General features: G+C 50.6%; 2 protein-coding genes across 3 annotated transcripts in view; one reads left to right on the top strand and one right to left on the bottom strand.

Annotated features, from left to right (window-relative positions):
- The window catches only part of Iqck (IQ motif containing K), a 116,289-nt gene extending 114,487 nt beyond the window's left edge, over positions 1-1,802 (top strand). Inside the window, exon 9 of the mRNA XM_021166501.3 lies at positions 1,114-1,802. Within this exon, the coding sequence (XP_021022160.1) occupies positions 1,114-1,169 (56 nt within the window). The 3' untranslated portion in view covers positions 1,170-1,802. The remainder of the gene's footprint in view (positions 1-1,113) is intronic.
- On the bottom strand, positions 1,753-24,793 carry Gprc5b (G protein-coupled receptor class C group 5 member B). Of its 2 annotated transcripts, none has more exons than XM_029480192.2 (4): positions 24,636-24,793; positions 13,178-14,208; positions 6,188-6,345; positions 1,753-2,930 (listed from the first exon to the last, which is right to left on the bottom strand). In XM_029480192.2, exons 2-4 carry the CDS (start codon positions 14,205-14,207, stop codon positions 2,883-2,885), a joined length of 1,236 nt encoding a protein of 411 aa, XP_029336052.1. In that variant the 5' UTR covers position 14,208; positions 24,636-24,793; the 3' UTR covers positions 1,753-2,882. The 2 variants fall into 2 exon arrangements, with proteins under 2 accessions (XP_029336052.1, XP_021022158.1); XM_021166499.3 differs by having other exon boundaries at positions 1,758-4,919.
- Between the last annotated feature and the right edge of the window lie 1,188 nt (positions 24,794-25,981).

Here is a 25,981-nt window from a genome sequence, read left to right as displayed (position 1 = left end):
TGCGGGAGTAAGGATGACTGCGCTCTAGGAGAGCATGCAGGCCACTGCCATTGAGAAATAACCCACTGCGGTGCCGACAGCAGCCCTCCCTTGCCTGGTGGGTGTGTGCCCTTAGTAGACTGGGGAGTCATGGCTGAAACCTCTGTGCTACACAGTAACAGTCCAAAACCCAGTGCCTGACAGAAACATGGTGCAGTTCCTAAACCAGGGCGGTGAACTCTCAAAAACAACCTTTCAGGCATCTACACAGGAGGGAAGTTACTAGCAGCAGAATTAACAATGGAAGGTCTGGGTGTGGGGATGGTTCAACTGTACACCGTGTACAGAGCTGGCATGGGGACCAGGGTTTGGTTCCATGTAATACCGAAGGTCACAGTGGGATTGTCTTGTAGTCCCAGAGGATCCATGGAGTTCTCCAACCAGCCTGTCTCAAAATGCAAGGCGGTGGTATCTAAGGACACCCGCGGTTGTCCTCTGACCTCCAAGGCATGTGCACTCGTGCACCTAGGGCACACACAAATACAAGGTCTTTACAGAGGGGGCGTGGTTCAGTGACAGTGCCGACTTATGTACGCATGAAGCAAGCCCTGGGCATGTTCCCAGCACCACAAAACAATATTAGTAATAAATAATACATTTTAAAGAAGAGAGTTCTTTCTAAAAGAATTTCCCCCATTGGGGGGCTGGCTTCCCTTATTTATTTGGGGACAGCACCTGACTTCTTGGGATTAATCCCTCCTATACAGAGTGCTGTGCTCTGGGTCCAGCTAACTCCCCTTCGATGAAATGGTGCCAGGCAATAGATCAGGGTGAATCTGCCATCATTTTTAGTAAAACTTCCTTTAGCACTGTAACCTACAATGGACCCATGAACTTTTTGTTTTCTGAACTTAATTCCAAACTCCCATGAACTGGAGTGTGTGTGTGTGTGTGTCCCGGCCTTCATGTGCAATCCTGTGTTCCTCCCATTGTCTGAGGGGCCAGAACCATTGTAGGGGCTCTGTGGGGTTTGTTTTAAATGACCATGTCCAGACACCAGTTTCCAACTGGCAGGTCTGCCTTTGTGTGTGAAGTTAACCCTCTCTCTCTCTCTCTCTCTCTCTGTCTTTGCAGTGAAATGTAAAATGGAGGACGAGGAAGCACCTGCTGCCTCAGCACTGTATCCTTAGCCGATGTCAGTGGCAGGATGTGTGGCAGGATGATGTATCCAGTCTGTACTTTCCCTAGTACGGTGTCTTTAACAAGCCTTAGTGTGGTGGATGCAGAACCCTTTGAACGTGAGGAGGGATTTGTTGCAGAGAAGCCAAAGCACTTTAGCTTCCTGCCTTACCCCAAATCCTCTCCACGGTGTCAGCAACACCCTCTGAGCTGTCACTATTGGCATGCCTCGTGACCGTGTCCTCTGACACCAGTGTTCCCACTTTTGCCAAGATCCATATTTTAACTTACCTCAGATCTCTGTGTTAGTTTTGCCTTGGTTTTGGGGTGTTGAGATAACCAGTGGGGCCAAGGCTCTAGCACTGAGCTGTTTCCAGCCCAATAAGAGACAGTTGTCAGAAAGGATTTCCATTGTTAAAGCCCCAAAGTATAACAGCAGGGCCCTATTAACTTAATGGTCCGATCGGTTCTGTGGCTGCTGCTCGCCAGGATTCTCCCATTTAAAATGCCCAGACGTGGCTGAAAGCCTCCTCAGTAGTCTCTGACTGACAAGCTACCACGCATCTTAGGTAAATAGTAAAGCCTTTATTTTCTTGTTAAGAACAGCATTTTGAAAATAAAACCTATCTGCCCATGCTTAACAACCTTTAAAGTCTGTGATAGTTTATATACAGCCCTGTACATACTGATTGTCTTGAAATTTCTCAAACAATTTTTGTTTATAAGTATGCAAGTCAGCCAGGATAAGGGGAAGAGTGAGGGTACATTATAAAATACACATTAATACATTTAATAAATATATATTATCTATCAAAAAACGAGCCATAGCTCTTTATGAATAAAGCACCTGCCAAGGGCTCTCATCAGCTCACATGGTCGCTGCATCCTTGGATGTGTAAATGCCAGTGTCCTCTTCTACTTTGCCATTTGGCAAATTCAAAAGACAACCCCTCCCCCACCTGTCTACACTTGTTGGCTGTCCTTGATCTCATCTGTGGGGGGTGGAGCAATAACCAGATCTTAACTTTTGAAACAGCTGGTGCATTGGAGCCCCTCCCCTCTACCATTGTCCCGCTACCTTGGCAACTGACTCCAGACCTCTGTGGAGTCTTCACTCAGGAGGGGACAGAGTGGCTGTTATAGTCCCAATATGGTATTACTACTCGGGCATGCCAAGTTGTGCTCGCAGCTTGGGGTTATTCACAGATGACTTTCTAGACCATTTTCCCCAACCAAGTCTTGGGTCTATCAACTGTTAAACAGGTGCCATGGGATTCTGTACTTCAGCCTTGCTCTGTCAGAAGCTGGCTGCCACAGTCTCTGGGTGGAGTTGCCTCGTGGTCCTCTTCAGGTGAACTCGAACTCAGAATAGTAGTAGATGTGGCCCTACTTCTTTTGCTCCTACTTCCGCCCTCCATGCCAAAACATTCAGCCCACCCTGAATCTTAAAGCCAAGATAAAACAAAGCCCAGAAGCGTAATAACCTATCAGGATTGGAAAGGAAAAAAAGCAAAACTGAAAGGCCTCACTAAGCGAGGGGGTTTCCTGTGGCTCAGCGTGGTTCTGTTTTCACAGTGCAGAAATGCTGCTTTCTGCACAGCCGTCTGCACGGTGGGGTGCTCACCTTATACGTGGACAACAAAGAGCTTAGAGAGAAAACCATCAATCATGTCAGCTTCTCCCTTCTGCAAGGGGGGATTTTGCAGACCGAGTTATTGGTGACATCAGAAAGCTCCAAAGGACTCCAGAGAGCGGGGGTGGACAGCCACTTCCTGGCACAAGAATGCGGAGCGCTGACGTTTGTCACCGGACTGGCCCGAGGTACTCGGAGATATCTTTGCAGAAGGGCAGGGTAGTGCATGCAACAGCCCCAGCCCCAGCCCCATACAGCCCTAGCTTTCTTTCCTTCCCACACCTCCTCGGGCCTCTAAGTTCTAAGCCCACCACTTGATGGACCTTAAGCACAAAGGACCGGTTCAAATTCTCGGGAAGCAAGCGCGTGCTCTGGATGGGGGTGAGGCATCTCAGGAGGTTGGGAAGGGGTGGCCTTTGGGTGCCATGCTTTCTGGTTCCCATGCATGGTGATGTGCTAGCTGTAAGGAAAACTTGCAGGAGAGCCAAGCGCTGGCCAGATTGGCCACACCTCCCTAAGGCTCTACAAGGATAGGCTAGGGCAGGGAGGGGACACAGCAGAGACTGGGGCCTTGAGAAATATCAGATTTATTAAAACACTCAGCTCAGATGTACTGACTTAAGACGAGGTCAGTCCCCACCCCCACCCCCAAACACTAACCTTTTAAAAATTTGCTTTCATTAAAGGTTAAAGGCTTATGGGTAGTTTTTATAGAAAAAGCAATGTAGCGATTAGAGTGTATGCAGAGGCTGCAACCCTTGTTTATACAGTCCATATGGTCAGGTTCAAACTCAGCATGGAAAGGTTGCTAGAGATTATCCTGGCCAAACAGTGCAGAGAACGCAGGGCTTTTAATGGCAGGGATGCTGGAGATGCCTAGCAACAAAGGAATGACTTGCTCAGGACAGATGGAAGCCACGACAAATGACAGTTGTGAAGGGGGCCACATCCATAGAGCCATCGGAAAACCAGAATCAAAACATTCTCCATACCCTCCGAAAGCAGCCAGAAACCTTCATGGAGCTCATTGTATCCTGGACTTCTACCCACATGAAGGGAAAATATCCCAGAAGCCACTGGCCGCTGGGCAACAGGATGCCATCTCTCCATCCTAGAGGTCACCCCTGGGGAACCCAGCCATAGGACATCATTATGAAAAGGCGCTATGGCGCCTGCCTTTCTGCCTGCCTCCCCTGAAGCTTCAAGCTGGCGACCCTACTTGAGCTTCTGAAATGAAGATGGTAATGAACTCGGGGGTTAGGGGGTGGAGGGTGAGGGTGGGCTAGGGTTGGGGGAAGGCATGGAGGAGCACCTGCAAGAGGAAGGAGGAGGGATATTTCTATCAATCTGTAGGGGAGGTTGGGGTAGGTGGGGTACTTGGTAGAGCAAGAGGCCCATAGAAGGAACAACGGTTGGTCACCTCTGTCTACATGTGATGGTCACTTCAAGGTCCAGAGTACCTTCTCTTCTTTGGCACGTTCTATGGTTCCTCCACTCCTACTGGCTACACAGCTCCCTGACCATCCGGCTGGGCCTTGAGAATCATAGCCACAACCTCTTAAAGTCTCCTGAACTGCATGGGCCACCCAGGCAAGCAAAAGCCAGGGAGAATGATCCATTAGTTAACCTCAAGGTCACAGTTCTCTCCAAAAGATGGCTCTGGGGATCAGCATTTGGTGAGGAGGGTGGGGGTGACAGGCTGGCTCCAACCCCTCACATAATAAGCCAAGATAGTCTGGCACAGCAGCTGTGACTTCTTCTCTGTCCTGCCCCCTGCTGAATGACTCAGTTTCCCAGCCACGCTTCTGAGTGAGTCTAAGACTATTGGCAGTTAGCTCTGATTTAGTTTGCAGGACGATTCCGTGTTTGCGTGTGTGGCAGGGGAGGGGAGGGCGGTCACTGTTAGCTTTCCAGTTCATCCATATGTCACATTTACACGAAATCCCCTTGGTGGGACTTCTCAGATCTCCTGGCTTCCAGGTGGCCTGTCTCTGCCATGGTTAGTGATTTCGCCCTCAAGAAAGACACAGCCAGGGAATAAAATCGGTAAGAAATATTCTTATTCTCTGGAACTTAAGGTCTTTCACCAATGGTGTCTTCCCGTGTGAGATGGCGGAGCAGTTGGGATCTGGAATTACATAAGGACAGGACTGAGAACTCTGCAAAGTCAACATTAGGAACTGATGCATCAACCTCCCTATTCCTGCCTGTGGGGGGCTGTGTCCTCCCAGAAATGTACTGGAGGGTCATGTCCCCCACCTGATGGGGCATCCAACTCGCTCAGAAACTCAGTACTTTGAAGAGATGAGGAGGGGGAATCCTTGGGCAGGCTAGGCATGTGTCCTAACACTGGGCTTCACCCTGAGTCCCTAGAGCATCACCTGGTCAGGCCTCTGTTCTCTTCCCTGCACTGGCCTTGAAGGAACCAGGAGGACTTAGGAATGATGGACAGGCTGTGTTGATTACGGCACATGGGCTGACCCCTCTGGAGATCAGTGGTCACAAGTCAAGTCAGGCTTTTCTTGGCCCCAGGACAAAGAAACAGCCCAGGAGGTGATAGGAAGATTTAAGAACACAAATCTGTGTTTCTATTTGTCTTATAGCTTGTCCAAAGCAAAGTGAATCAGAGCCTAGCAGGGCCGTCCTTCACAGGGCAGAAAAACCAAAATTCCATCCCTGATGGTCTATTCAAAAAAAAAAAAAAAAAAAGCCAGGTTGATTTATGGAATTGGCACAAAATAAAGAATGGAAATCAAATGTGTACATGTGAACCGGCTCATGCATTGTTTCTGAGAAGCACAGAGCTATGTCTGGAGGGTGGATGTAGGAATGAGAGCCTCTTTAGATTTTGCTGGAATGAAACAGTCATTCCAACGGAGGCAAAAAGCAAAAGGTAACATTTTCTGCTGCAGGCCTGTTTGGCGACAGATAAGTACAGCTGCTTTGGTGTTTGAGGGATTCAACTTCAATTTCTTAGGATGTCCCTTAGGGAACTGGGCAAGGGGGACCTGGTACTCCGCTTGGGGTAGGGGGTTGGATGGAGTAGGGACCCAGGGGGCTTGAGCCTCCTGATGGATGTTAGCAAGGCTGAGAGCATCCTCACAGAAATTTTTTCCTTAGAGTCACCTTTCTGGGAGAGGGTTGGGGGAGCTGTGCTTATGGAGGAAAATTCATCAGGTGAAGAGCCTTAAGCAGTAGGTAGGCATCTATAGATGGCTTTCTGAGTATGGGTGAGTTTTCCTTATGACAAGGGGGACAGACAAAAAATGGAAGGCGTGCATGCATGGAGCTGCAGTGAGCAGCCCAGAGAAGCAGCCTCCAGGTGTACCCAGCTGAAGCTGCCCCACACCGGACACGCTCAGGCCTCCCGCCCAGACATCAGATTTTGATACTTACAGTCCCTCCATTGAGCACGACGGCCATCTCGGTCGGCTGATACACATTGCTTCTGAACGGTGCACTGGGCCGGTTTCCCAAGCTGCTGGGCTTCTTTCCCAGGCTGCTAGATCTTTGCTCCAAGCTTCCATTGGAAAAGCCCACTGCTGATCGGAGAGCTGAGGATGGGAGTTCCCCCGAGATGACAACACCAGGAAGAGTGTGGGGGAGAGGATGGGGGAGGGGAACAGAGGGATAACGGGGAGGGAGAGAGGGAGGAAAAGGGGGAGGGAGAGAATTTTGTTTTTCTGAAGCAACCAGCTCCCCCTCTCTGGGTACCTCTATCCACCCACCACAGTGGCTCCTCCCCTTTGTCACAAGCCTGATTCAAAACAAAAGTCACAAAGGGGCTTTGTTCTCAGTCCTCTAGGAGACTGATCCAGCTTCAGAAGGGTTGGGAACTTTGTGAAGTCCTGCTCTCCCCAAACAGCTACAGCCAGGCTGGGTGACAGTCACCTCTGGGCTGTCAGGACTCTTTGGATCAGTCTTTACCTCCCTGTAGAACAGCACTGCAGAACAGTACAGGTCTGTATTCACCATATCAGTCAAAAGCCATCACTATTTCTGGATGCTGCCAAGCTGGAGACTGCTAAATGCATGTACAGGACAGTGTCTGTCAACACTGGAAAATTACTCTCTTGTTTGGGTTATTCCCAAAGAGTAATAGAAGGTCCGAAGCAATGATGGCCAAATGGGTGAACATTCTACCTCTGAACGTAGGCACAGGTGTTCTGGGTTACTGTCCTTTAAAAGACAGCATCTAAGGTCGGCCACACCAGCCTTAGTTAGATTCCTGGTCCTCCTGTTGCTGCATGCCAAATGTTGGGGTCCACATGGAGCTATTTAGAGTACTCTGTGTCATGGTGTGTGTGTGTGCACACCTACCTGCCTGCAAATGTCTGTCTGTCTGTGTGTGTCTATGCATGTGTGTCTATTGTCTCTGTCTCTCTTTCTGAGTGTGTGTGCGCGTGCACACTCGCAGATGCAGAAGCCAAAAAGGGTGTTGGAGCTGCCACGCTGCCCGATGTGGATACTGGGAACTGAACTCAGATCCTCAGAAGAACATCAATCCTCTTAACAGTTCTGCAGCCCCTCCCTTGGTTCTAGACAGTGCCTCACTGCCTAGGCTGGCTGGACAGGGAATCCCAGGGATCCACGGGTCTCCCCCTCCCAGCTCCAGACTCACAAGTGAGCATCACGCTGGTTCTGGGGATAAAACGCCAGTCCTCATGCTTGAACAACAAGCACTTTACCAACTGAGCTGTCTCCCCAGGCCTCGGTTTCTGTACTTTTTAAGAGATTAAGTTTCTTTTTAAATAAAGAAAAACCAACTTGAAAAGACATGGAAAATTCAAGTACGGGTTTCTGAGTGACAGGAGCCAGCCTGTGAGGGCTTCTCGCATCATGCCAAGCTAGGATCCAGAAAGTGAAGGCTGTTAATGGTGGTTGGGTGCTGCCTGGGGAGCATTTCAGGATGATGAAACTGTTCTGTGTGATACTTCAAGGTGGATACAGGTCACATTGCTTTTGTCAAAACCCACCAAAATGATGCAGTCAAATTAAAATATGGTCTTTGGCTCCCTGGCAGAGCTTTAGCCTAGCATCCCTGAGGCTTTAGGCTCTACCCTCAGCATCCCATTGGGCGAATCTTAACTGTCAGATGACACCTGCAGTTTCACTGGAGGAAGTACTAATGTTGCTTGGCTAAAGAAAGGCTTTACCTAAAAGTCTTCTCTGAGGGAATACAGGGAGACTTCTTGGGCACTGTGCAGCCTACGAGGAGGGAAGAGTCAGAATGACCTTAAAGCTGGGTCTTGAGGAAATCGACATATAGAGGGTTAGTTCTCATAGCATCACAGATGCTTTTTTTTTTTTTTTCTTTTTTTCTTTTTTCAAGAGCTAAAGGTTAAGTACTAAGGCCAAGGTCACACAGCTAGCAGAGTCCACACTGGAAGCCTGGCAGAGACAGGCTGCTCCTAACCACCACACCAGTTCCATATGCTCTGCTCTTAGTCATCACAGTTGGGTATGTGGAAGCAAGATGTGTTGAGTGGCATTAGGGATAGGCTCATCATGGACTGGACCGAAGAAACTGCAAGGCAGACGCAGGAAACCTTCCTGCTCTGGTATCTCCAGGGCTTGAGCAGGCGCTTCTGCTGAGTGATGGCACGTCCCTGTCTGGGAAGCAGGGACAGGGACACTGCTGCGATGCAAGCACACCCTCTTCCCAGAAACTGAAGCTCTCTTGCTACCCCACACTCCTTGGGTCCCTCTCTGTTGCAGGCTATTTGTGGATCTCTGAGTGTAGCTTTGGCAATCTAGACCCTCAGCATGGACCCGGGGTCCAGCTTGTGACAGTCTGACCAATCAGAGCATTTCATCTTTGAGAACATACTGGTTAGGGGATGACATTTAGAACCAATCAGAATGGGATTTTCTCAAGCCTTCTGGAAAGGTTTTTTTTTTTTTTTTCCCCAGAAAAAATTTGGAATTTCTGATATTCTGTGCAAATGGGGACCATAAGAGATGAGAAGTCAAGGTTATTCATCCCTTGAGTCTCTTGAATCTAGCCCTTCCTGAAGCTTACTACCTAGGGCGTTTCGAATTTTCATTCGTTTGTCAAATAATTAAGCATTCAAATTCTATTTTTTTTTAAATTGCTAGTAATGAATTTCAGAGGCCTTTGCCTAATATCAGAGCTGACTCTATCCAACCCCCAGCAGAGGTGGAGGGCAGGGAGTGTTATTCCTAAGTGGGTACCTGGAGGCATCCACTCATTGGTCAGATGCCAACTTTCTCTGGGGTAGGTCCTGCAAGTGACACCAAGTTAGCCATGCCTTCTTCCCCCAGGCTTCACTCTGGGTCTCTAGCAGTAAACAAAAATGGCTAAGTAGCCTTTGCCTTAATGAGACCTTAGAGCCCAGGATCCATAACAAAGGAGGGAACACACTTCCTTCAAAAGGTGCGTGTTTCCTATGCCTTGTTAGCACTTTGTAAGATGTGATCTGAGGTGTGACATCTGAATCTCTTAGCACTTATCTCATGCGCTTTTGATACTAAGGAACACAGTCTGGCTAATCGTATATATGTGGGGAGGGGGGGTCCTCAACGATTACAAGAAATATTAGGGGTAAAGCTACTTGCAGCTTCATAGAGCCTCAGTACAGCCTGGAGAACACACCCTCCCTCTCATGACACTTTAGGGGACCTCTGGCATGGGGGAGAGAACTCCAGAAGCTGGCCGGAAGTTCCCAGTGCAGGAAGGACATGATCATGGTGGCTCGTGGGCACTAGCCACTCTAAGGATAAGGTCCCTCCTGGGGCTGGTTTCCTAAAATACAAACTGGCTAAAGGAGCATGGAAGGTGCCAACAGCTGCTCCTACTGTGGCAAAGGAGCGTGTCCAGATGGTCTTTGGCCGGCGAAGCAAGAGTTTCTAGAATAAAGGCCAGCCCAGCCAGAATGTTCTCTCTGTGAGCTTCGTCTGAGGGCTCCCCTGCCTGCTGGTCTCAAGTGATTTTGGTGGATATATATTTTTGATAGACTAAAAGATGTCCCCCTGCCAAAAAAAAAAGTGTTGATGGTAGGGGTTACTAGGGATGTAGCTCAGTGACCCAGCATGCACTAGGCTCCAGGTTTCATCCTCACCACTACAAGCAAGCAAATGTCTTAAAAAAGTCTGACAATACCCAAGGTTGCTAAAGATTTAGGTAGGGACTTGCAATGCCACCACACAGTAGGCACTCAACCTACCTTTCTGGGGTGCTACCTTGCATGATACGTCAAGATTTAAAATGCAGGTTACTTAACTCATATCTAGGACATCTTTTGCAAGGAGCTAGTGGACCACAGAGCAGAAAGATGAATGGATAAGAGCTCTCACTGCAGCACAGTTTATCATGGGAAGCCTGAGGCAAGCTAAGCAGGCAGGGGAGGATCAGAAAACTAAATGCTGATGCCTGATGGAAAATTCCACAGCATCCCCAGGGTACCACAGCTCCTCATCCCCTGACTAGGCGGAGGCCTCCATCACTGATTTAAGCACATGGTGGGCCAGTGCCTGGACCCAAGGTTTCCACCCATTAACACCTTAGGATCACTTGGAGAACTTATAAATTATACAGACCCCAGACTCAGACTTAATCAGGGGCCCTGGGTGGCGGCAGGGAAGATACTAGTGTTTTTCTTAAGTAGTAGCCCAAGTGACTCTAATGGAGAGAGGGGTGAAGAAGGACCACTCTGCCTTAGCTCTGTTTCGTTTTTGTTTTGGAGACAGGGTAGCACTTGGCCTCGTCACATCTGTTTCCAAACAGATCTCAGGGCTATTGTATGACTTAAGAGACAGTAGCCAATAAATGCTCCGAACTTTGTTGCTGTTGCTGTTGCTGTTGCTGTTGCTGTTGTTATTTGTAGCTGCTATCGGGAGTTCTATGCCTTGCTGTGTGTCCCAGGCGAGCTTTGAACCCACACCCCTCCTGCCTCTACTCTCTCAGTGAGTCCTGGGACTACAGGCAGGTGCTTTCACATGTCTGCTACCATTACTTTTAAAACACCACTGCTTGAGTGTTTCTGACCTTCCAGTTTTACTGCAAGGACACCAGATCATTCTATTTAATCACTGGTTCTTAACGCTCTTTGTGTGTGTGTGTGTGTGTGTGACAGATACTGTTAGAATTAGATGGAGTGATGGACTAATCCCCCAGGAGACACAAATGTACATCAGTACACAACCACTTTTGTTTCCTCTACTTCCAAGGTTCATGGGGAGTCCAGGGCCTCAGAGAGGCCCCTCCAGGAGGAGCTGGCAAGGAGAGGTGGCTCTACCAGGATGCCAGGGCCAGCCAGGCCCCTCCTCTGTCACCACAGCTCCCGAGGAGGCCTCTAGGCTCCCAATGGTGACCTCTAACTTGACTGTGCCTTCTCCCGTCCCCAGCAGGGTTGGCATTGAGTCCTTACCAACATCTCCACAGACACAGGCATCTGGCCTGGAACTTTATGTAAGAAGAGAGCAACTTGGATTACAGCCACACTGGGACTTTCCCCTCTGTCCAGAGGCTGGCTTCTGGCACCCCTCCTGGCTAGGGGTTCAGGGTGCTGAGGAAGCTGACTACATCTAGGTATGGCAGGGCTATGGGTGGTTCTATAGAAAGTGAGGGCTCAACCTGCTTCCCTGCCTATGGGGGAGGGACAGGCTCTACCCTGGGCTTCCACGACCAACCCTGCAAACCTGTTTAAAGGGACCAGCACCTGAATACAGCTCACACTTGTGCCTGGCAACTGGATGGATGGATGCTGCTAAAGAGAAATGACACTAGCTTTCTGTCTGCCACAGGCCACGTTCCAGCTGTATGTCCTCAGGAAAAGGCATTCTTTTGAGCCTTAGCTTACACCGATCCATCATGAGGGGGGTATAATGGGCCAATCTCACAGGGTAGCATCGGGACTGATAAACTAGTGCAGGCTGAAGGCAGATTAGCGCTGGCACACAGTTAGTGTTCAGCCTGTGACCATGCCAAGTGGTCAGTGCTCATTCAGGACTGGGGTTCAGTATTCTTGACAGGTCCCTGAAGTGTTTTGGGGGAATTGAGAAAGGTCATTTATTTAAGCTCAGGTGTGGGACCCAGCCAGCTTCCTTTAAGCAGTGTCCTAAGGGGCACCTGTCCAGCATCAGCAGTAGGGCCTTGGAGGTCCTGGTGACTATATCCCCTCCACCTACTGTGACCTCACCCCTGAGCACAAACAGGTAGTATTGGCTACCCAGATGTCACCCCAACTGCTACCAAATTGGCTTTCTCCTCTGATCCGAGAAGAATTTGTGACCATTTAACCAAGTTACAGAGAAGTTGGTGATGGGAGTGGGTTAAGAGTGGGTGGGAGCGAAGCCTCAGTCATAGTGAGCTATTTGGGGTTCTATTCTACACACATCCTCAGAGGGTCTCCGCAGGACTGGGCCTGGCTGTAACAGAGATTAGCTTACAAATACAACTACTGTTGACAACCTGCCTCTGTGCTCTCCTTGTAGGGACCACCACTCAAGTAAACCCCTATCCCTGGGTGTCTCTCATCCTACTTTTAAGAGACCCCAGCCAAGACCCACAAGCCCCATGCTCAGTGCCACCAGGATCTGGTCTCCACTGTGTTACTTTCTATATAGTATACACTCCTGTTATTTTTAGTTTACAAATGAGAAAAAAAAAAAAAAAAAAAAAAAAAACAAGGTTTAGAGAGATTGTGTAATCTACTCCAAAGCCACGAAGTATGAAGTGGGAGGGAGAGGCAGGGTTTAAACCTGGACCTTGGGACCCAGTTGGAACAATGCTGATGACTGAGGTGGAGGAGGGCAGGAGCATCATTTGTCATGATGGCCTGCATACATCGACACACAGGGCAGGCAGGCTGCAAACTCAGTGCCTACTGGGAGTTAGGGACCTAATGTTGGGGGATCAGCAGGGAGTGGTAGTGTGTAAAGCAGAAGGTGTGTTCCCAGCCACAGCATGAGGGAAGCAAGAGGTCTGGCCTTCAAGTGAGATCCAGAAAACTGCAGTCACATAGGCAGGCTGGCTCAGCATTGTTAGACCCAATAGATACACTGTGTGTGTGTCTAGGCAAGAGGTCTACTTTAGATATTGTTTCTTATAAGCCATCCCTTGTTGTTCTTGTTGTTTTGAGATCCTTGGGTCTGGGGCTAGACTGTCTGGCCAGCAAGCCCTTGGGTCTGCCTCCTCCTCCTCCTCAAGGCTGGGATTATACGCATGCGCCACCACACCTGGCTTTTCTCTGGGTCCTAGAGAGTGAACTCAATCCCCTCGCTTGCATTTCACCTATGGCAGCGTTTTGCCAACTGAGCCATCTCTTTGGCCAACTCTTTGGAAGTTTATAACAAATCAGTTGGCAATTAGCATGAGGAAAGGGATCATAAAGTTATCTTCAGGCCAGACAGTGGTTGCTTTACCTGCGTTATGTTCATCCATTGAGAAGGCCTTGTTCTCCATGTAAGCCCGAGGCAGGTGCATTTCCTCATCAAATGCCGTCTCCCGCATCCTGGGCTGTGAAGTGTCGAAGTAGTTGGGTGGGTTCTCCTGCAGGGGTGGGAGAAGGGTGTAGTGTATCTCCGGAATGGCATGGAAGATGACAAAGACCCATCCGCTGGCTGCCAGTGTAATGGCCAAGGTGGGGTCGCTCCAGGCATCTCCCTGCTTAATTAACGAGTTGCCGAAGAGGTACATGGTCATCCAGACCACCCAGATGAGCGCAGAGAGGAAGGTAGTGACGAGGATGAAGACTCCGTTCACCTTCCACCTTTTGAACTTGCCACACAGCGTGAAGAGGGACTGGGCCAGGGTGATGGTGAGCAGCACCATGTCGTAGATGAGCGCCATCACAAAATCCATGGGCTCGTAGGCGCAGGCTGGCTTCGTGTCACGCAGCACAGTCAGCACCAGCCACTCAGTGGCAATGATGACCTGCACCAGCATCAGGCACAGTGCCAGGCTCACCAGCTGCCAGCTGGCTGGGCTTGTGCCCTGGCGCACCAGCCTCCGCACCCGCCACGCCTGGCTCAGCAGGCAGGAAAAGCAGAGCGCGAAGAGGACACCCCAGAGGAAGCGTCGGATGGAGCAGATTGTCTCGTCCATCTGGATGATGAAGGCAAACGTCAGGCCAAAGAGGCCCAGGGTCCCCAGCAGGAAGAGGAAATGGAGGCACACAGGCCGCTTCCTTTCCTTGTCCTTGATGAAGGGTAGTCTCACTAGGAGAATGAGCATCAGAAGCAGTGTGATCAGGGCCCCTGCCCCGGCCACTGCCTCCACCACGATGCCCCAGATGGCGTCCAGGTCGCACAGGGACACGTACTGAGGAAGAAGGTCCAGTCCACAGCCCCGGGACGTGCTGGCGTTCTCTGAAGCCACGGAGGCAATAACCAGGAGCAGGGGCAAGGGAAACACTTGATGGGTTCTCATCTTTCTCTCTAACACCAGGAACATTCTAGAAAATGGGAACAATCAGAGAGAAAGCTCAGTCCGTTGTAAGGCCCCATTCTCCCGAGGATTTGCCTGTTTTCAAACCTGCCAGCCCTCATGGCTCCTTCTGGCACTTGAGATAACAGTATTAACTTTCTCCTGACCTTGTGGACCCTCACCCAGGCACTCCACCACCCACTTGAACCCTAGCCCAGATTAGAAACCGTGAACCACCATCAGCAGTGGCTGGGGGACCTATGGTGGGGAGACTCACCTGCTCTCTCTACTGCTTTGTAATATGTAAATCTGGCATCTTCCAAAGTAAGGGAATGAAGGAAATTTTAAAGAGACAATCACTAGACAGGTACTTAGCTGGGGCAATCTCTCTCTCTCTCTCTCTCTCTCTCTCTCTCTCTCTCTCTCTCTCTCTCTCTCTCTCTCTCTCTCTCTCCTCCTTTAATCTCCAAAGGCTAATGGTAAATATTTACTGACCACTCTCTCTAGGCCAAAAACTGGGATCAGCCAGTCCTCATAATGCCCTATGAGGCAGCAGCAGGTCCTATTGTGACCTTCATTTTCATCTGGCAAAACAGGGTCTTCAGGGTGTGACAGTGGCCCCAGGTCATAAAACCACACTCAGAAGCCACCCCTCTCAGCAGAGGGAGAAACCTTCTAGCACTAACTTATGGTATACTCAGTGGTCCCAACTAAGTTTGCTACACCCATGGATTCAACCAAGGATAGATGAAGACTATTCAAGGAAAAGATTCTGTCTGTTCTGAATCTACACAGACATTTTTGTGGTTGTTACCTAGACATTGCATAACAAGGATTGACATTGTATTGGGTATTGTACGTGATCTGAAGTCCATAGGGTGTGGGTATAGGTTATGTGTGGATAGACTTTCACAGAAAGAAAGGCCTTTCACAGAAGAAGGGCCTGGAGCATCAGCTGGATCCTGGCATCAAGGCTGTTGGTATCCAAGGGAATCCTGGAGCATTTCCTGTGGATCTACCTGTACATCCAGAAAGAATTTTCATCTCTGTCTCTCACAGACATTCCATCTTCCTCTTCCAAAGATCTCTTAAGGCTCCATTCTCTCCAACCCACCTGCGGTCCTTTCCCTGGGAGACCTGAGAGTTTAAGTTGCCACACACTCTCATGTGCTTTAGAGGCTCAGTGACAGCTCTGACCCAGTCTCCTCCTCCTCCACACCCCTATTCTTATAGGCTAGTATCATCAGGCCTCGCTAACCCTGCAAAGATGCCCACCCCTCTGCCCGGCACCAGAACCATCAGCTCAGATTCTGCCAAGGTCAGCCCAGCTCTCACAGACCTGTGGGCGGGGTCTCGTGGGCTGAGCTCTAATCAAGTGAGCCATTTTTTATCTACTTTGTTTCTTTTCTCCTTCCCTTTCTCCTCTCCTCCCTTCTTGTCTTTGTCTACTACCCCAGGCAAAGACAATATCTTTTACTCATCAGCCCACCCAGCTTTCCCAATCTTGTCACATCTGGCAGCTGAAACTTTTTTTGGGGGGGTGTTGGGGTGTCCTATGCATAGTGGGATGCATCTCAACAACCCTGCTTCTGTATACTGTCAAATATTCCCTGGGTGAGGGGCACAAATCCCCCCCAAAGGATTTCTGGTAAAGACCCGTATTAATACACAGCACCTGGCCCAAGGCAGGCACTTAGGAAATCCCCACCAGAGACTCTTGCATCCAGACAGCCCTTTATCCCACCGACACCAGGTCCTTGCTTTTGAAAGGGACTGGATCTTCAAGAAGCCTGCACATCTGTGCCCATGCTCATTATTAGTCTAGTTTGGGGTCTTAACTCCATCTATGTGAGGTCAGTAACCAGCTACCCTCCCCACAGCCCAGCACCAGCCATCCCTGGGGCTTCTGTTAAGTAAATGCAGTATCGACCACCTCTCTCTCCTCCTCTCCCTTGTGCATCTCGGATCCTGCCTCAACCTCCAGGCCATCGACTGCATAAATTATTGATGCGTAGAAGATGGCTGGTGGTGTGGGGTGGTCTGCTCTGCTGCTCACAGAGAAAAGGCATGCTACAAACAGAAGGTACTTGGGAAGAGGAACTCCTTAAACAAGACCCCCACTCAGGCTAAAATATAGGAGTGGGGATGCACCCTAGATAGTCACCATTGACTCATGGTCTAGTCATAATAGTGCCATGGAGTCTCCATCTGGGACACCCGGTACAGTCATTTACTTAACTAACTGTGTCCTGTGCATTTGGTCACTTAAACCCCATCCCAGTAAAATACTTCTCTCAATGTTTCTATACGGTACTGGAGGCCGGCTACTGGGGTAAAAGTACCCACTGCCAAGCCTGACAACCTAAGTTAGATCCCTGGGACTCACACAGTAAAGAGAAAAGAACCAACACCCGTAAGTTCTGCGTATAGGTCACGTGCACACACCTAAGGCATCTGGCTGCATGGTGCCCTTTGAAGAGAGATCATTCTGAACAGAGCCACTCGTCAGGGCTGGAAAGCATGCTAGGAAACAACATTTAAGAACTCGACGGGACAAGAACAAGCTGCCATTGGTCCACAGCAAGGCAGAGGGGCTCCTGGTGAGTCTCCCTTTGAGGAGTCATCAGTGGTAAACTCCATAAAGAGAGTTCTCAGCCACACACCCCAGTCTAGTTTATACCCAATTCCATCTTCCCTGGCGGCGAGGAAATGATGTTTGGGAAGATGCTTCCCAAATCTGGATCTCTCACCTGTGCAGCCTTTGACTGGTGGATCTCAGCCAGAGGCAACAGGAGAGGGGACAATGAACATCTGTCGAATAAAGACTCGGCCTACAATGAGAATAGCAGTCACCACCCAACAGAGTGACACAGCCCAGCAAGACCATGGGACGGAGGCTTGAGGTCTTAGACATCAAAATCAGAACCGGTGAGAGACACCAGGAAGCCCACCAGGTCTCTGTTGTGCTTGGACCTTGCCATCCTTCCTTGCAAGAGCTTGCTTTCTTTTAGCTGAGTCCAGCCACCCTTTCGGGTGAAGCTCCTCTCACTTGCTTCCTGCTGCTTCTGACCACCCCAGCCTGAAATGAGCAGCACCAGGACACCCTCACGTCTGAAACCATGCAGTGTCCTCGCACGCAGAGTTTTCATTTCCTTTCGGACACAGGAAATGGACCCTCTCATGCTCTCCGTTTCCACGGCCACAGGTAGAGCCCTTTTCTCCTTCCAGGGCAGCTATGGGTTTTGATGCAACATCTGATTCTTTGATTTCCGGAACTAGTTCGAGACTTGCCTTTGGAGAGTTATCTCAAGCCCTCGCTCCCAGCTGGTCTGAGTTAAGTGGGAAAGTCCTTAGCTGATGGAGCTGTTGTAATGGCCAGGCGACCTTTAGAAGGTGGGGCTTCGTGGGTGGAAGTAGGTCACCTTTGATAGTTGATGGCCTGGCTTTTAGATCCAGCTGCAGGGTCCTGGTCTATGGCCATGTGAAGAACTGATGCCATACAGTGCCACCGCCGTGCCATCCTGCCACGATGAAATCTCCAAAACCACGAACCAAAATGTCCCTTTCATCTTGTTTAATCAGTTATTTCCTGAATCAAGAAATGTAGCTGTGATGGGTAATATCAACTTGATAAACTCTAACTCATCTAGGAGACAAGCCCTGGATATGATCATGAGGAATTGATTATCTGGATTAGGTTAACTGAGCTGGGTACACCCACACTAAAAGCAGGACACGCTGTTGACTGGGCTGGGGTCCTAGACAGTGTAAGTGTGAGCTGAACACTACCGTTCCTCTTTCCCTGCCTCCTGACTGTGGATTCAATGTGACCGACTGCCTCAAGACCCTACAGCCTTGACTCCTCTGTCCTGATCAGTTATACCCTCTAACTGTGACCTGAGATAAAACCTTTTCTCCTCTTAAGTTCTTTTGTCTCCTATTCTTACAGAACAGGAGAAGTAAGAGAATTATAGCTGATGCAGCATCCAGGTCAGGCTTGGCCAATCTGGACATTGTCCCACTCTTTGGGTGAAGTGATTGGTTCACAAATAGGCACATGGCCTGAAATAGACCAGTGAATTTAGCAGGAGAATTTGACCTGTTTGAGAGTGAGGTTGACTGGGAGGCAACAGCTAGGGGATGGATCTGAGCTCTAATCCATTGAAAGGCAGCTGGATTCACCAGCATCCAATGAACTACATCATTTGAATGAAGCCAGTTTGATCTGGGTTTCTGTCACTTGCCAACCAGTTCTCAAAAACCTAGAGCAATGGCCTCTTTTTGCCCCATATCTAGGCATATTAGATGAAACCAGGCATGGTCAGACACCACAGGAGAGAGAGCTCAGTTGTCTCAAGGTGGTCACTATTTGTCTCTAAGGATGATTGTGGGGTGTGACCACCCAAGTCCACAGAACTATGTTTGGGGTGGGGAGGGTTACACTGAAGCCAAAACCACTTGCACACCTAGGGTTTCTAGGAGGTCCTACTTCTGACAACTACAGTAGCTGCTTCCCCGGCTCCCGGACACATATAGTAACATCCAAGCATCTGCCTAAGGGAACAAGATATGGTGGTACAGGCCAGTAGTCCTAATATTTAGGAGGTTAGAGAAAGAGGATCATAGCCAGCCTGGGCTACATGGTAACTTCTAGTCCAGCCTGAGCTACCAGCACTGAGAAACCTTAACTCAAAAACCACTTAAACAGAGAGAATCCACAGAACAACCTAGAGGCAAGTGCTAAGGCTGCCTCATTTCATAGAGATAACACTATGCAGAACTCGGAGAGCAGCCGCTTGACCAAGGTCACACGCTACCAGGAGAGTGGAGCCCAAGGCAAACAAGTGCCTTATTGTTGCTGGGCTTTCTCTAGACCAGAACTGGCTGGAGAGTCACTGGTGACTTTTGCTGGAGGATTGATCTGCAAAAGGCCCTCTCAGCCCCCACTACACATTATGCCTGTACTTTTGATCCCTGACTCTATGTGTGTACACTGTTGTCCTCACCCAAGAAGACACCTCTGGCCAGAGGTTGACTTTGGATGGCTTCTTTATGACCGACCACAGTATTTGAGATGGGGCCTCTCACTAAACCTGGATTTCAGAATCTATTCTATTAAACTGTCCAGTAAGCCTCTGTGTGTCTCTGACCCCCAGCACTGGGGTTAGAGATGTGGATGGCTACAGGGGTCCCGAACTCAGGTCCTCTTGCTTGCATTTCCCCTCCAGCTCAGTTTCCCCGTATTCACCTTTTGGTGTGTTCCTCTTCACCCGCCCAGGCCCTCGTCTATTTTGCTCTGGCCCTCAGCTGCTGAAAGAAAGAAACTGATCTACAGGCTCTAACTCTCATGTGGCCTCTAAAGGTGCATGCCGGTGTGCATCATTCCCTTCTGTAAAAGAGGAAGGGAGGCTCTGAGAGGCTTAAATCAGGGTTCGATTACCCCAGGCCTGCAGGTCACATGCAGACACAAACGTCTGTCCATCTGCCAGTCTGTCCTTCTGTCTGTCTGAATGAGGACATGAAGAGCAGAAGCCCCAAGCAGGCCCTACCCTTCCCACCCAAAATGCCCCTTGTCAGGTAACCCCCTCCTTTCAATCAGCCACCTGCTGCCTCCCACCTCCAAGAGCACTGTGTGAAACAAAACCAGAGTAGAGGTTCCAAGGCAGCCTCGAGGCAGGGCTGCCTGGGATGGATGAATACATGGTAACAAACCACGGGGTGAGAGCAGCGGCTCCTCAAGCAGAGGAGACTAAATGGGAATGAATGCACAAGGAAGGCTCACATACTAATTACCTCTGCTGCCAGCCAGGCGCTCAGAAATGTGTGACTCACTCGGATGTTCTTAAATATACTGCGAAACACATACACCCACTCTCCACACACCATACCATACATCACACACACACACACACACACACACACACACACACACACACACACACACACAGACTGTCTACAGAGGAGCAGAAACAGTTTCTCCCAGCGCTCTGAGTCCTGGCTCCTCCATACCATACATCACACACACACACACACACACACACACACACACACACACACACACACACAGAGACTGTCTACAGAGGAGCAGAAACAGTTTCTCCCAGTGCTCTGAGTCCTGGCTCCACAGAGACCATGGAGGACCTTATTTGTGTGAGCTGGACAAACACTGCTTCTCCTAGCCTGAGTCTCTCCAAGCACTTCTGATCAGATCCCCCAGTTTCAGATCCTACCCTGGGGCTGGGGAGTGGTCCAGCGTGCACACTGGCCAGCAGGTGCTGGGTTCTAATCCCAGCCCAGAGCACTCCAACTCTGAGCTGCTGACCTAACCTTTCTAGCTTCAGTTTCTTCGGTGGCAAAGTGAGGGTAAGGACAGCACCCACATCACGGGATTGTGGTGAGGATGGAGGTCATCCATTGGCAGTGAGATGGTGGCATTCACCTGTAATCCTAGTGTTTGAGAAGCTAAGGTAGGAGGATCTCAAGTTTGAGCCCGGACTGTGGAGTGGTCTAGTGGATAAAGCGTTTGCCAGGCAAGTGGGAAGAGCAGAGTTTAGACCCTCGGCACTCACCACCTGTCATCCCAGTGCCAGGAGGTGGAGATGGGTTACCTGGGGCAAGCTGCCTAGCTAGACTAGCTGAATTGGCATGTTCAGGGTTTAGTAAGTGACCCTGCCTCAATAAATAAAGTAACAAAAACCCTACAACACCCTTTGTCAACTTCTGGCCCTTTATATGTTCATACATCCCATTTGTACTCAGAGCCATAAACAAACATGAGTGCACACACACACACACACACACACACACACACACACGTGTGTGTGTGTAGAGACTAGTTAATGTAAAGAAATGTAAAAGACTGGTAAATAAATGTTCCACTGTCTGCAGGGGTAAGTTCTCCTGCCATGGATTTCCTAGGAGGGGCTGTTGCCATGGAGATGGAATGGCGAGGGGTTCTCCCATCTGTTTATCTATTACTGGCTTCCAGCCTCTCCCATAATATACCACAGACAACAGGTCCTTGGGGCGTTGGGAAGGAGTCGAGCTGTCTGATGGGAACAGGAAGTGTGTGAACCTCACTCTCAAGATTGAACCCAGGCCAGTGACTCTGAAACCAGCCATGGCTAGTAGGTAGTCCCAGCCAAAGCTGCTGGAGACCACACACCGGGCCTTCTCCTGGGAGGTAGGATCCCCTCCCTCTGGTCCTACCATAGGGATGGAAAAACAAAATGTCCCAAATTGCCCTGAAACCCTCTGACCAGGCTCAACCCTTGGCTATCAGCAGGGTTCCAAAAAGCCCATTCTTCCTGCTAGGCCAGCCAGGCAGAATCTGAACCAGAGTATAGATGGGAAGGGGGGGGGGGACAAAACGAGCAGGTGGGGGCCGGAGAGGGGGCAGGGCGAGTTTTCTCAGCCCCAGTATACTTCATGGTTCAGGATCCATCTGAATGCCTGCCACAGTTTACACTCTCCTCAGACTCCAAGCTGTCAACAGGAGGGAAGTCCAATAGAACTGTGTGACCTTGGTGTTCCTTAAGCTCTCTGAACCTCAGCCCTTCCTCTGTAAGATGGAGATGGCTGTGCCACAAGCATGAGGTCCATGTGGAAAGCTCTTTGCACGTAGGAAGCAGGGGTGCTAGCTGGCTAAAAAGACACTCAGGAGTCCCATTGTCCTGTTGGAACCATGAAGGCAATGAGGGCAAGCCGCCTGGTCAGAGGCTTCACAGACCAGGTTAGGTATACATTTTCCCCAGCTTCTGACCCCAGGGCTTTTCCACTGCACCCCAGTCCTGGCCCCATGTCTGGCAGAAATCCAAGTTGGGGCTTCTTGAACCCCCCAGCATTACACTCTGTCCAGTCTTACTCCCCTGGAACCCGGGTGTGTTTCCTGCTTGGCTAGTTTAAACCGTTACAAGGTTTCCTGACATTAAATTCTTTCCCAGACTCAAAATGTTTCTGCCTCCCTCTGATATCTTTTCCAAGTTACAAAGTGTCACCATCTTCCTTGCCTTGCTCTGACTAGAGCCTCTTTGGGGCTCTCAACTTTACAGACCCTTTCAGGTTAGTAACTTAGGACAGCAAGAACATCAGCTGTACGATCCATGAATATGCAAAGCAGCTGTGGGGCCTGTAAATAAAAGCAATCATTTAAATGCAAATTGCAGCCTAGGCTGCCTGAGCCTCAGTCTAGGATCCTTGGTGCAGTTCTGAGGCAAGAGCGTGACTAACTGGGAATCCCCAGCAAGCTCAACGCTAAAACAGAGGTCTTGGACCCCGGGTAGGGAGGGGCTCCTTAGGGTAGATAAGAAATGTCTAGAAGCGGGAGGAGGATCTTTAAAAATCCAAGCCACTCCTTCAACTAGCTCGCCTGGCTCTCTGAGGCTTAAAGCAGTGCCCAAGACTGACTCCATAGCCCGGACTCCCTGCGCCACAGCATCCCTGCAAGCAGAGAGAAGGGAGCTGCTGTCTGTCTCCTTGTAGAGGTCAACGAAGCTTTTACAATCACACCCTGGTGAGCTCCAGAACCTTCCAAGAGTTCAGTGGTCCCGAACGGAATAAATTCTAAATATCTTTACGTGGCTCCAAAGACCAGATCTGTCCAGAGTCTCCTGCCTCCTTTCTAGCCCCAAATCCGCCCACACACTCTGGTTACAATGACCTTTGTGTCCCTTTCACCAAGTCTATTCCCATCTCCAACCTTCTCCAGCCTGGATGCCCTCCCCGCATGCCCCTCAAATCGCTCTTTCAGCGGAGGCCCCCTCTTGCTGGGTCCACTCCTAAATGCCATTCCCCACAAATCCTGGTCACTTTATTTTCCAGGCAGCCCTGTCCCAGCAGGTGTAGCAGGTATTTGCTCACTTAGAGTTTCTTCCTCTACTTCTCTGCACACTTCCGTGCCCCCCCCCACCTTTTCATTTTACACAAGGTATTTCCTTTAGCACTCGGATATGTGTTCACCACATGTGTTAAAAACCAACAAACCAACAACCCAGTAAACATTAGAGTCTATCTTTATAAAGAAAGCCCTCTTCTTGGCTGCCTGGGCCCCAAACTTTAACTTCTTCCCATCCCATCTTCCCCTCTTCCGACCCAGCTGACCCTTTTTAGACTTAGAAGCGAGAGGATCAGGGAAACAGTGTTCACAGCCCAGATAGAAAACTAGCCCAGAGGAGGGTTTCCAACCAACAGATGCCAATTTGCATTCTATTTACATGTAATTTGCATGCAGTTTAACTCCAAGTGCGGTTAGTCCCAAAGCTCTGAGTGCCCACCAAAGAAACTTAGGAAATAACGTTCTCAAGTGCTTTGTCTGCGGGGTGTGCTTGGCCTCTTCTGCATCCTCTTGTCTTTGTGGGGACCCCCGGAGCTTTCTGGACGCCGCTCAGGTGCCCCCACCCCGGCGCAGTCCGGCGGCCGATGCGGCGCGTGTGCTTGGGGCCCCAGGCAGGGACGATGGTGCCCGCCACACTCCCGGGGCCTTTGTCCCTCTTCCAAAGAGCCGCCCCCTTGGCGAACAGAAGAAGTGGGGAACTGGCTAGGCCGAGCTAGAACAGGGGGATGAGCCCTCTGTTCTGGGGGCGTCCTCTGGAGCAAGGTCGGTGGGCTGATCCAAAGCTGTTTAATCAGCTACCGCCGGCCAAGGAGAGGGTACGGGATCCTCATCTGTGCTCATTTCTCCCACCGGGTCCATGAAATGTGTGGGGTCCTTTGGGGCTTCGAGCCCCAGTCCCCTAGGAAGAGGGGGCGATGCACTGGGTAGTCCTTACCCCTAGCCTGGCTGCTTTCCTCAGAGGCCCAAGTGCCCTCGCCTGGGATAGAAATTCTTCCCCTTCACCATAAGCAGCCGCCCCTAGATTGCCAGCCCACTATTTGTCCCCCAGCTTCAGATTCCCTCCCTGTGATGCCCACCCTCTCCCGCCTTTTTCCAAGAGTGTGTGGCCACTGCGGGCTGCAAGCTGGGTTCCCCAGACCCTGCGGCAGGTGAGATTTCAGGTCTCCAAAGGCCGGCCCCTGCCTCAGGCCATGTCGTGCGTAGTTCAGGACCAGCACCCTGGCTGCCCTCGCACCCCACCAATCGCCAGGCCCCTGGAACCTGCAGGCGACGTCCCTCACAGGGGTCACTAGCAAAGGGCCAGATTCCCCTTTATTCCCAGACGCTTGTAGTCTGTCCTCACCCCGGGCCATACCCAGAGCCTTAGTTCGTGGATTCCTCCACCAGATAAAGGTCCCCAAACCACTGCCCTCGGTCGGTCCAATGCGGCTCCTCTCCCGCCGCACTGTGGCACCCCTCACTCGAACCCCACGGCTTCTGCAGATGTACCCCGAGGAGGAGGAGGAGGGAGAACAGAAAAAGCACGAGCCAGGATTCGCTCCGGATCTTCCCAAATCCACGGCGGGAAAAGTTTCTGGGGTCCCTACGGCGCCCTCCCCGTGCCCGCGCTGGCTGGTACTCACCGACCCTCGCGTCCCCGCAGCGCCGACGCTCCTGCTGGCCCTGGGCCCAAGTCACATCTCTGCAGCGCGCCCGCGGCCCCCGCTCCGCGCACGCCCGCCAGCCGAGCCCGCCTCACTGCATCGCCCTTCCGAGCTGCGGCCGCGCGAGGCGCCCCCTGGCCCGGCCCGCGCTGCAGCAGCCGCGGCCCCGCCCCTCCGTTAGGCCCCGCCCCATCAAGCCCCGCCCCTGCCGGGTCTGCAGCTTTGCTCAACCCAGGACCAGAGCCGCAGCTAGCTTGCAACCCCAGGCGCCTGGCTTGCTCAGAGCGCTAAGACGCCTTTCTCACCCAAAACTCCTGGTGCCCCAAATTCGAGGACATCTCCTCCTCCCTATTAAGAGTCCAGACGCACAGTTGCTCAGATTGATCTGTTTGTAGAAACATCCTCAGCCACATAGGACGCAATATTCCCACGAGGATCCTAGAGGGGCACTCCCCTCACACACCGGCAGCAGGTCTTGGACTCAGACAAGGTTCCACTGCATGCGTTCTAAAGTCACCAAAGCCTCGCTGTGATGCACTTAGGCAAGTCCCCGATGAGCACATTCCCTGCCCTCTTCCACCCTGCTCCAGCCCGCCCTTTCCTCTTTAAGCACACTGAGTCCAGCACCGGTATCTTTGGCTATCCCAAACGTCACCGAGGTGACCTCCTCAATTTGATCCGTGTACACGATCACCACCATCTCTTCTTACACATCATTCACATAGGCACACATCCGCCACTCTCTTGGGCACACATACCTAGAGAGACTAGATTCTGGCTGTACGCTGCACTGACGCTCAGGGCACAGATACCTCCGGTGACCACAGGGCAGGCATCGGACATACATCCTGGAGGAGTTTGGAACATCGTTCACCTGGCTGTCTGAGGTCAGCATTATCTAGGCTAGGCTTAGGGAGACTGCGCTTCGACATCCCCTGTAGCGAGCTGTCAGTCTCAGGTTGTTCCTTACATTTTCTTAGTCTCTGAAAGTCCTTTTCTGCCAGAAACAGGACTTGGTACACAGTAGGCGTTTGTTAAATTGTTTTGCAGGACAAGGTCTTCCCAAGCTAGTACTGGTCAGACCGAAGAATTGGAACGTGGATGGGCACTGTCCCCTGGTGGTAGTTTGTGGAATTGACGCCGACAGCTTTTAAACGTTTGCCTTCCTGTTCTTCAGGACCTCAACTGTGTAACCCAGATTGTTTTAATATGTGACCACTGGTGTACACCTGGAATACATTGTAAAGTTCTCTGCACAGGCGTCTGGCCTTTGAAAGTCCCGTTCAGTGTTGGGTGAGAAACACTTGGCTCCATGTCCCAGAGGT

Source organism: Mus caroli, unplaced genomic scaffold (assembly GCF_978045245.1).
Source record: "Mus caroli unplaced genomic scaffold, Mus_caroli_1 scaffold_8, whole genome shotgun sequence".
In the NCBI taxonomy this organism is placed as follows: domain Eukaryota; kingdom Metazoa; phylum Chordata; class Mammalia; order Rodentia; family Muridae; genus Mus; species Mus caroli.
This window is presented reverse-complemented; position numbering and strand designations above follow the sequence as displayed.

What these genes read in the sequence shown, in the direction of transcription:
- Gprc5b (XM_029480192.2), bottom strand. Translation starts at nt 14,207, where the DNA reads ATGTTCCTGGTGTTAGAGAGAAAGATGAGAACCCATCAAGTGTTTCCC. An exon ending in AATGGATGAACATAACGCAG is followed by an intron (nt 6,346 to 13,177) that starts GTAAAGCAACCA and finishes TCCCATCCTCAG; the next exon opens with CTCTCCGATCAGCAGTGGGC. An exon ending in TCGTGCTCAATGGAGGGACT is followed by an intron (nt 2,931 to 6,187) that starts GTAAGTATCAAA and finishes TTCTTGTGCCAG; the next exon opens with GAAGTGGCTGTCCACCCCCG.